We start from the raw sequence: 11,593 nt of genomic DNA, 5'->3' as shown, positions 1-11,593 counted from the left end.
CCACCATGCTTTTGATGAAATGTTAGGGCAAAATTACATGTATTGTTTATTTATTTGTGCTAAATCTGACTGCAAAGTAGGCTATAATTTGGTTAGGCCAGCCACTGTAGATCTGAAACATTTTATGATATGCTGCACCTCAGGGGCTGAAAAAAATATCTTGTATCCTGCAGTTTTATCAGTTATAAAAACAACAAAAAGGGATTCCATGTGAAATAAAGATACACATCATCCACACAAGAGCGTCAACAAATTCATTTTTGGATATTTGTTTCAACAAATAATAATTTCACTGTAATTTCACTCAATATTTTCACCTGGAAATCCATGACGTACCAGCAGCAGTTGACAGTCCCAGAACCATTAAACTATGAGGTTTATGAAGATGACAGTGTTGTAGCTACTTAACAAAAAAAGGGAAGAAAAAAACAGTATTTCATATATTTGTGCATTTTAATTTAGAGAACTGGAACATTATAGGCTGGAACCGAAAAATAAAACCAATAAAAAACAAAAAATAAAAACTTAAATGAACTAATCAAAGAAATGAAGGAGGCTTCATCTTTCTACCAAACGATCTTCGATTGTCATCCTTCCGCTCCGGCTCGTTTTGATGTCGTCAGCAGTGAGCGACGGGACAGCAGGCAGGCAGACGGCAGAGATGGCTGCTCCCGGGGAGCGGAGCGGTGGCGGACAGAGCACCGGCTGTCCGCGGGCGGTGAAGTCGTGGTGGCGCCTCGCGGTGCTTCTCCTCTCCGTGTCCTCCCTGCCGGCGGTCTCGGCGTTGGTGGAGGGTCTGTACTGTGGGAAGGAGGTGTGCTACGACGTGCTCGGTGTCACTCGGGAGACCTCCAAGTCGGATATCGCCCGGGCTTACCGTCAACTGGCCCGGCGGTACCACCCGGACCGGTTCAGGCCGGGGGAGCCGGGCTTGGAGGGGGAGACCCAGGAATCTGCACACACCAAGTTCCTGCTCATCGCGACCGCGTACGAGACGTTAAAGGTTCGTCCGAGAGTGTGGGAAGTTTGAAAGCTTTACAGTGTTTTTTTGTTTTGTTTTGGTTTTTAATTTCCTCATAAAAGTTTCATTTGTTGTAATATCCACCCGGAAACTATTTGTGCCATCATGTCTACTTGATCCAATCTTGGATTACCTCAAACTGTGCTGCAGGTTTAAGTCTTCACTGCTCTGATAGTCCTAAAATAGACATGAAGTCAGCTTGTGCTTCCGATCCTGTAATATATCCTCTGATATTTGACCATCTTAATAGCGCTCCACTATTTTTAAGTTATTTTTATTTCCATATTTGTAACCTTGAACTTTTCTAGAGTAACCTTGCATGATTCATACTCCAAAAACTGGGCCTTTGTGCTGGTCAGTTCATCCTGTAAGCAAAGAGCTGTCTCTTTAAGGCCATTTGTTCAAAAATCTAACTTTCCTCTGATTGGCCAGCTTCCAGAAGTCTGCAGAGGGGTAGAGACTTGCGCTTTAGAGTTGGGATATATTCAAACCTATAAGCAGAAGTTTCCCTTTTAAACCCATTACAAAAACATGTTTAAACAAAATAAATCGTTAAAACATGACAGGTTTTAAAGTAATAACGTGGTAAAAAGCTTCAGACAGCTGGGCGAGGAGCACAAACAAATTAAATGCATGCAATACAAGCACTGATATTTTCTGATAACAGATTTTATCAAAACTGGGGCTTACAGAGGTCGTCTTTGAGTATTCTGAGTGTCAGACTCTGTATTTCTTGTATTCTGGTGAATTTTTGTGCAGCAGTTTGTACAGATTTATGCATCCATGTACAAATTTATGAAAAATATATTTCTTTGGGTAAAGGAAAACACAAAAATTAGACACCACTTGTCAAATAAAAAAAAAAAATATGTATAATGCAGGCATTCTGTCATTTTCACGTCAATGAGTCACATGAACATGAATATTGTTTACTTTTCTCATTAAATATTATCAGAGCTGACACATGCATAAACATGATGTATTTCATAGCTGATTTACACCCATGTTCAAAACTTTAAAAGTTTCCGCACATACGTGTATTTTTAGGACTCGTGTTCATCTTGACTTTGTTATTAATAAGTTGTGAGCTGAAAGGCCTGACATTTCATCATCCGGCTGTTCATTTTATTGGTAGTTACTATAGAGATAAAGTACTTAATCTTAAATTCAACACCTTTGTCATTTACATTCAACCAGAGTCTAGAGCTGCAGGTAAAGTTTAATAATCACAATCAATTGCATAAAGTTCAGTAAAAAAAAAAAAGAAGAAGAAAAAAATAGAATAAAATAAAATGTGTTGAACAGTTTAAAATTATTTCTGTAATTGACCTCAGTGTTGCTTTTAACGAAAAATGTAATTCTTTAAGAACTAATCATTTGTTCCATGTTATACTCTATCCACTGACGTATGCTCTATTGCCAAAAGTCCCGCATCCAAATCATTGAATTCAAGTGTTCCAGTTGTTGCCATGTCAATGGATGTTGAGGCGGACAGTTCAGAGAGATCAACAACTTACTGTAGCATCAAACGCTGCAGACCTTCAAACTTCATGTGGTCTTCAGATTAACTCATGAACAGTGTGTAGAGAACTTCATGGAATAGGTTTCCATGGCTGAGCAGCCTCATCCAAGCCTAACATCACCCAGCATGATGCAAACCGTGGGATGCAAGTGAAAGGGACCCTCAATGCTTCAGCACTGACTTCGCACCAGTGCATAAAGCAAGGTTGATGTGGAAGAACTTGACTGCCCCTCGCAGAGTCCAGACCTCCACCTGACAAAACACTTTTGTGATGAATTAGAGTTGATTGTTACAGTAAATTTTTCAGTGCAGGGGAACTGGCTGATAAAGAGTTAGAAGGACGGATACTGTAGCTTTATTTTATTTGAAAGAAACACATTTAGTGTCCAGTGATCTGTCAGATTATAAAATTATAAAAGCAATTTCTGCCAGTTAATGTGCTCTAATATATGCTTTATATTGACTGGCAGAGAAAATGAAATGCAGCATGAGAGAAGTAGGATGAGTGGAAACCAGTATTTGACTCAGAGCTTGTTAGCTCTCCTAAGACAGAAAACCAGTGTTTTCCTCACTCCGGATTAACAAACTCAGTTCTCATAGGTGTTTTAATTCTTGGAGGAATTAAAACCTGCTGATCTTTGTGTGTGCAGGATGAGGACACGCGGCGGGACTACGACTACATGCTGGACCACCCTGAGGAGTACTACCAGCACTACTATGCCTACTACCGCAGACGGCTCGCTCCCAAAGTGGACGTCCGGGTCGTCGTCCTGGTCACCATTTGTGCCATCTCAATCTTCCAGGTAAGACCGCACACTGAGTAAGCCATGGTTTGCTGAACATCATCTGACTTATTTACAAACCTGTTCCCATCTCTCTGCAGTACTACAGCTGGCACAGCAGCTACAACGAGGCCATCAACTACCTGATGACCGTTCCCAAGTACCGCATCCAGGCCACGGAGATCGCCAAGCAGCAAGGCCTCCTCAACCGCACCAAGGAAAAAGGCAAGAACCGACGCTCCAAGGAGGAGATCCGGGAGCAGGAGGAAGAGGTGATCCGCGACATCATCAAAAACAAGATAGACATCAAAGGGGGTTACCAGAAGCCCAACCTGTCGGACATCCTGCTGTGTCAGATCGTGCTCTTCCCGTACTACCTGACCTACTACGTGGCGTGGTACGCGTCCTGGGTGTACCGCTTCACCATCTGCAGAGAGGAGTATGGAGATGAGGAGAAGCTCTACATCATCAGGTCAGCTCAAGCTTAAGCAACAATATGAATGCCGGGATGAATGACATGAAACATGTTTAGAAGTTTCTCACCTTGCTTTATCCTCAGGAGGTACATGAAGCTGTCCCAGACTCAGTTTGACCGCCTGGAGGAAAGCACCAAGCGGACCTTCCTGGACAAACAGCTCTGGATCAAAGAAAACTTCGAGGTTGGTCGCAGTCAATTCTTTCTTTTGCTTCTTCCCTCCTACAGCCTCCTCCTTGGATATTCCTGGTACGTTTTTAGTGTCTTTGGCCTTACTTACTTCATGGATAAAGCTCCAGCTCCATCCTTTAAAGGCAGCTGGTGTTAGTTTGACCACAGGTCTTTCAGGTGTTGCACAGACTTGCAGCTGGTGATGATGGACCTTGTCCTTTTCTGCAGCCTCAGTAAACTCTGCATAGCAGGGCCAGGTTCAGACTACAGTCAGCAGCTGCAGTCTAAGACAGTGGTGCTCTACATCCAAACTGTGAGATGAAAGATTTGAAACAGTTTAATGATATCAGGGAATCACCTGACAGAAAGGAATGGAACTAGCCAGACTGGACTTTCAAAGTAAAGGCCATTGCATACCGGTGATTGGTCAGAGTAGTTTATTCAGATCGCTGCAAATTCATCCAATAAAATTATGATGTCTGTGTGAGCGTCTTTTACGTGTCTGATGTGTAAATACCTTAAGAGTGTGGCAGCTTTCCAGAAGTCAGTCATGTTGTTGTCGTGTAGTCAGCATCTTTCAGCAGTTACTCCTGACCAGTCAGAAACAAACCTACCTGTAGCTCCTGCTTCCAGCTTCACCTCGTTTGCCCGTGCAGAATCAGAATTCTTAGACCCAATAGCTGTGATGGAAGAGCTTTGGTACAGCCTTATGGTTTCAGATACTGCGTCCTCTGTCAATATATTAGCCCTTCGAGGATCCTAGTGGGACATTTTGTGCCATTCCGTTTTTTTATTTTTATCCTATTTTCGCTGTGCTGAATTAATTTAGCAAATATTTGTTCAGTTCCATACATTATCTTAAAATGTCTTTGTCTTTCAGGTGTACAGAAAAGAGCAGGAGGAGGAGATGAAGGTGAAGATGGCAACCGACACGAGGATGAAGCGGTACCGCCGCTGGATGAAGAACGAGGGGCCGGGCCGGCTGACCTTCATCGACGACTGAGCGGCACAGAAAGCATCCTCGATGACAGACACGCCTGCCTCGGTGCCAACACACACACAGAGGGACGCCACGCTGTGTGAGAAACGTACCTGTACAGAAAGATTATATAGCAGAGATATTTTCATAGCATTCGGGCCTCTGACAGGACGACGGAGGGAATAAACTGTGAGCTGAAGCTTGAGATTTTCAGTAATTTTTTTTATATCATGGCTATTTTTTATTATGTTTTTGTTTTCCAAACTAAGTAGAGGGAAGTTTAATAATGATTCAGTAATTTTTTTATTAGTATTTTTGGTTTTCTCCTGCTGGTAAAAACACTGAGTGACTTTTGGAGCCCGAAGTGTTATTAAGTGATTTTCTGTTGGATGAATAACCAGGCCGCTGCTGGTTATTATACCAAAGTGTCCTTTGGTAAGACAGCGACGGTTAGAAACATCAATCAGAAGCTGTTTGAGCGCATAAGAAACAGCTTCAGTACGTTATTTCTTCCAGGGCTTTTCTGTCTCTGATGTGCTGCTGAAGCTTTTTTTAATCTGAAGAAAATGAGACGTGGTGTTTTGGTATACATTTGTGTAAATGGAAACCAAAGTCACAGCTGCGGTTTCACAACAGCTGATCTTTGTCACCCGCTGACTCTTTTTCATCATCGCTCTCCTCAGAAGTTCAGGTGGCTGCTTACTGTTTACTGCATTTCAGAGGTTGATTTTGCTCTGTGTTATTTATTGTTTCCACGTTTCGTTTTAGCGAAATTAAAGTCACTCTGAAATTAACCTGCCCTGTGGTTTTTGGTGTATGAACACAAGTTTTCTGAGAGCTAATCAAACACTGCAAGGAGAATGCATAAAATTGTCATGCTATATTCAGATACATCTCTACTCTATTTGACTCATCATGAGTTAAAGAGTGTCTGGTTATTTTAAGTAATTTGTGGTTAATGAAGTTGCTTCATTAACCACAAATTCAGTTCAAGTCATGCTGGCTTGCTCTCTTTTTCAAACTTTAACGGAAACACTTGTTTCCTCTTTCACATGTCAGAGGGGTGGAGCTTTAAACCCTCAAGCCTGAAGTAAAGCAGCTGCTGTTTAATAGAAGTACCAGAACTGCAGTTCCTCTAATGTCCACTGGAGGCTGGCTCCAAAAGTGAATGAGTCCACAGTTAAAACAAACATGTTTATAACTTGATACTAAAAAAAAAAACTGTTCTGAAATTAATTTCTGCCTTGAAAACAACAGCATGATTGGTTGGATATGTAGTACCAATTAGCACTGCCACCGCATACCAAGGACGAGTCCTGATTCAAACCTCAGCTACTTGTTAACCCAGATATAATTATCAGTCAATGTCAGGCATTTGGTCATGGTGAAGACAAGGTGCTGAAGTTCAAATCGAGCATCAGAGTGAAGAGAGGTGATTTACCTGACTTGCATCTTTGTTGGTGTCACACAGGCTGTCTGAATATATCAGAAGCTGCTGACCTGCTGGGATTTTCCCCCAAAAACATCTCCAAGGTTTACAGAGAACGGTCAGAAAAACAGAAAATATCGAGCGTTTAAAAATGTCTTCTTGATACCAGAGACCAGAAGACAATGGCAACTCAAACAACCACTCATTACAACCATGGTATGCAGAAGAGCATCTCTGGACTACAGCAGCTGAAGACCACACTGGGTGCCACTCCTGTCACCAAAGAACAGGAAACTTTGGCATAAAAAACTTAAACATGGATCCATCCTGCCTTGTATCAACAGTTAAGGCTGGTGTTAGTGCTGTGATGGTGATGTTTTCTTGGTACACTTTGGGCCCATTAGTACAGCCTGCTTGAGTGTTATTACTGACCAGATCCATCCCTTAATGATCCCAGTTACTGGATTCTGGAATATGACATATAGCTCTGTGTACTCAAGTAGAGCACCTTTGGGTGGAAAAGGAGATTCACACCATGGCTGTTTAGCAGTCATGTGACACCATCATGTCAATATGGACAAATTTCTGAGGAAGGTTTCCAGCACTTTGCTGAATCTGCCATGAAGAATTAAGACAATTCTGGAGGCAAGTGGGCTTCGATCCAGTACTTGCAAGGTGTACTATAAGTTTATGGTGAGCATATAAATTAATATATTTTAATATCCTTCACAGACCTCCATATAATGCGAAAACTAAAACAACCACTTAAAGCTTTAAAACAAAAAACTAAACTGATCTAAAATCAGAAACTGAGAAGAAAACTATAACATCTCTTGTGACTTACCAAGCTTCACGAACCATTCTGTGTTCAATCTGAAGAGCTAGACTATTTGATGTTTCAGAGTGAAAAATATAAAATAAAATCATTTAAAAATATATGAAATGGCGATGTGGCTCTCTGGGTAAACATTGCTCTGCTTTTGTTTGAACTATAATTAAATCACACGGGAGCATGTGAGCACTACACCTTCATTGCTCAGTCTGAGCTCTAAATCACCGGAAAATGAACGATGGTAGAAAGAAGACGACGCACACCGTGTCAGGTTTTCCATTAACAATAAAAATTATTAACATACATTTTTTTAAACATACAAAAACAAACAATACAAGGCAAAAGGATGATAGAAGGCCCATGTCATTCCAACATTAACCACAATAATCTGGTATCATAATAAGAGCAAAAAGGAACCAACATAACCTGGCTGGGAGTCGAGTCTTAGCAACGACGCGTTATTTAGTTAACTGATTAAAATAGTGCCAGCTGAGATGATCACAATCATACTTCTTTTTCAATGAAAAACAAAACAGATACACAAGTGCAGAGACTTACAGACCTCACAGAGGGTCTGTCTTCTTTTTTCTTTTTTTAAAGAACGGTTATAATAATAAGAGCTTTAATCTGCCTTTGCAACTAACTACATTACAGGAAGTACACACACTGAAGGCTTCACAAAGAAAAACTGTTCTGTACATCGATTCAGCCAAAGCATCCAAGCACATTTCCACCGTCACAAACAGCCTGAACAGTGCAATCAAGTCAGCTGGCTGCCCTCGTGTTTGGAGTTCACCGGCTTTGACAGCAGCCTGTAGGAGATCCCAGTTTATCCCACAAATGTAGACGAATGACAAAACACTGACTCAGAACAGACTCAAGTATTTTAAAAAGAACCTATTATGTTTTTCCTTTTTTTTTTCCCCATCACAGGTGTACACCTACAATTCAGCACCAAACTGCACAGACTCGATCAGACACACAGACGCTCACGGAGCAGCTGGCAGAAGGTCAAATCCTGAGAAACCACCTCAGGATTTGACTCTGGAGTGACTCAGTCTGATTTTGGGAGGTTTTCGTGTGTGTGTGTGTGTGTGTGTGTGTGTGTGTGTGGTGGGGGGGGGGGGGGGGGGGGGGGGGGAGTGACTCTCTCCCAATTAGTGGGCAGTTGCCATGGCAACAGAAACATGAACGCCAACAGCAGTAGTAAATAAACTGCAAACCGTTACAGTCAGCCTGGATTGTTTAAGATAATATCATATGTGCATTTGTGATGCAATAAAAATGCTATTTTTAAATACTGATTATGATCATTATCAGTTCAGTAGTGTTATATTGTGGCACTTCTTATCAAAACCATTATTGTTTATAAATCTGAGGCAAAAGTTTAAACTTCAGACTGCTTTAAACTCAGTTTTTTTTCTACTCTTGGCTCTGCATGAAGTCAGAGAGAGTGGATATCCCTAATATGGTCATCTGACAACAGAAGCTCCAACCACCTGTATAGGGAGAGTGGCAATTCAGAACAAAAGGGGAGGAGCTAAAACTGTTTGTTTCAGATAAGCAGAGTTGATTATTATTATGCTTTATTTTAAGCTTTCAATTATTTTATTGAATCTGTATGTTATGGAATTAGCTTATGAGTTTCATAATTTTTTACTATGCTATTGTTGCTCAGTTTTTCTTTTCCCATGCTAAAATTCACAGCCTGTACAGAGGTTTGGCAAGAACCAGTACATCCTCGTGGAGGGAAATCTGCAGTATAAATGATGTTTGCTTGCTTTTTAGGGATTATTTTATAATTCTGAATCACACAAAGTGACTCCAGTAGCAATAAACAGAATAGGTTCCCTTTAACTTAAGTTCAAATAAGTACAATAAACAGTAGTTTTTAGAAAACCTTCAGTCTGGAGTAAATCCAAATAAAATAAAAAGTACATCTGTGACAAAACAAATTCAAACCTTCACTGGCTGTTAATCTCTTTATATACTAAACACGACCAACTGTGTCCTCTCTTACTGCATACATGCTGTGAAGCAGACCGGATCACCTCGTGAGCACCCACAGAAGCTCTTTCCAAGACGTCCAGGAGAAGATCCGATCTGCCCACGAAGAGTCTGTGATCTTTTGGTTTGTGTGTAAATACAAACTGGGATATTTTCAGTTATAATGTTATCAAGCCAAACATGGAAGTGAACCGGATTTAGGCTCCCAGCGCTCTTGACAGAAGTTTCAGGTCTCACCAATGGTTTCAAGGTTGGAAACATGACTGTAGCGCTACAGCAAATCTGTCTGTCCTTGTGCGTTCTAGTGACTTCAAAAGTCCAATACACAATACAAAGTGTCCAGGAAGCATTCTTCATGCCTCCATCCTTTCAGGTTTAAGGAGCATTAAGTCAGGCTTTCTGCTCTCAAAGTCTGTTTTTCTATGAATAGTGACACAGCCAGGTGTTTGCCTGCTATCCATGACAAGTTTTTTTTTGTTGTTGTTTTTTGTTGTTTTTTTTAAACAAACTCCAAAAGGACAGAAAGGGCTTTGGCCATGGTTCAGTTTCGTTTTCTCGGCCCCATTTTTCCTTCTTTTTTTTTTGACGACTTAGAAAAGACAACACGAGAGTAAATCCAAAGGCTTTAGTGAAATCACGAGAAAAAACAGAAAACAAAAAGCAATCATCTTTAACATCAAACAACTTCACGACAAGAAGGGGGGATTTTGGCAAAGACGAAAGCAAAAAAAGAACAAAAACAAAAAACTTTTTTTCTTTTCTTTTTTTTAAAATCACAGTTTGGAACTGCTGGAGTTTTTTTTTTTTTTTAAACATGGGGTCTGTGTGAGTAGCACACAATGTGATGAAAATAAGCTTGGTTTTCTCTGTACAAGAGCCAAACAAAAAATGTAGTTTTTCCTTCATCCAATCAGATGGGCCACAAATTGGCGTTTAGGATATTTCCAAAGGTCATTTTGATGTTTTCAACAGTTCCTTTTTCAGAGAGATGTCACCAAACCACCCGGCTTGGATGAAGTTTGGGCCAACAGTTTCCAGGGCTTTACAAAGTCCAGCTTTGACATTAAACTGTCAAAATGGAACCAGTTTGTTTCACTTCCTGTCTTATGGAGTTCTGTTGTATGGAAGCCCATTTGTACCAAGAAAAAAATGACCATTTAAATACAACAAAAACTAACCAACAATAAAAGCCTTGCTTAGTCAGACTTATGAAACATGACCCTGTTTTAAAGTCAAAGATTTTATCTCACTGAGCAAGGATTGTATATCATTAGTTTAAATATTAGCTAGCAAGTCAAAGTATTATTTAATCTGATCTTAAAATGAAATACTGTTTACTTAGTTCAACATCAACATAATAAGTGAATACTTTTGGCTTTGTTTGTAAAAGTTTGTAATATTAAATAAAACTGATGTCGGAAATGAATCTAAAAAAATAGTCAAGATTCTGATTTTTTTTTTCCCTATCATTTTCTTTGAACAACTAAACTAACTAAACTTGTAAAATTGTGAAAATGATTGGATGTTTGTGGACGTATTTGCTGAATTAACCCCTGGGAACAACCAGCATTTCTGGCTGTCATGTTCTAAATCACTGTCAGACAATCCTCACTTGCTTTGCTCTGTTTACCTTCGTTACTGGCCAACAGAGCCTGAACTACAAATTCTGCATATTCACACAGAAATGCAAATGTATGAATTCATGATTCAGTGACGCGTATACCAAACGGCGCATCTAGCTACCCTTCAAAACTATCTGATTATTCGGATTTAGGGCGTCATAATTTTTACTTAGAAATATTGTAATACTGCCTTTAGCATGAGTATTTTTTAATCATGGCAGAAATGAGCTTCCATACATGGTAATGTAAGTTATCGTCAACACTGAGATGTGGCGTCTGAGTCCAAACACCAACTCCTCCTTCATCGTGACTAGAAATGTTCCAGTCCAAGAATCCTTCTTCTGCTTTATCATCTTCATCATAATCATCATCTTCATCTTCTAGTCTGTTTGATTTGTTGATTTCTAGTCAAGTCCCTTCCAACAACCGGCTTCAGGCTACATTTCTTCACTGGGAGTCTGCTTGTTTTTCTGTGGCCAGGTGAGCTTCAGTAGAAAACATGACACAGAAATCTTTCCAGAAGAATCTCTAAATGCTCAAGCAAAAAAGAGATGACTACTATTGATCTATTCACAAGATCGCTGTTTAGTACAAAAAAAAAAAAAAAAAAAAAAGGAAGCCTCTTCTTGAATCTAATCCATGTTGTATTATTTTCTAATCTAAAATTGATCTTTTACATAACTTTCTTTTTTTCCAGAAATGTAATACAGGGCTTCAAAAGCTTTTAGACCTATTAAAAGGTAACTTTTTCCT

General features: G+C 40.0%; 1 protein-coding gene across 1 annotated transcript; it reads left to right on the top strand.

Annotated features, from left to right (window-relative positions):
- Positions 1–598: 598 nt before the first annotated feature.
- dnajc25 (DnaJ (Hsp40) homolog, subfamily C, member 25) lies at positions 599–5,747 on the top strand. Its single transcript, XM_080862425.1, has 5 exons — positions 599–1,003; positions 3,194–3,346; positions 3,427–3,797; positions 3,885–3,984; positions 4,852–5,747. The coding sequence occupies exons 1-5, from the start codon at positions 614–616 to the stop codon at positions 4,972–4,974; spliced, it is 1,137 nt and encodes a 378-aa protein (XP_080718551.1). The 5' UTR covers positions 599–613; the 3' UTR covers positions 4,975–5,747.
- The last annotated feature ends 5,846 nt before the right edge of the window (positions 5,748–11,593 follow it).

This window comes from Rhamphochromis sp. 'chilingali' (genome assembly GCF_963969265.1).
Source record: "Rhamphochromis sp. 'chilingali' genome assembly, chromosome: 2".
Taxonomy (NCBI): domain Eukaryota; kingdom Metazoa; phylum Chordata; class Actinopteri; order Cichliformes; family Cichlidae; genus Rhamphochromis; species Rhamphochromis sp. 'chilingali'.
This window is presented reverse-complemented; position numbering and strand designations above follow the sequence as displayed.

Coding starts and splice junctions, on each gene's coding strand:
- dnajc25 (XM_080862425.1), top strand. CDS start 614: ATGTCGTCAGCAGTGAGCGACGGGACAGCAGGCAGGCAGACGGCAGAG. Junction 1,004..3,193: donor CCGCGTACGAGACGTTAAAG/GTTCGTCCGAGA, acceptor TTGTGTGTGCAG/GATGAGGACACGCGGCGGGA. Junction 3,798..3,884: donor GAGAAGCTCTACATCATCAG/GTCAGCTCAAGC, acceptor CTTTATCCTCAG/GAGGTACATGAAGCTGTCCC.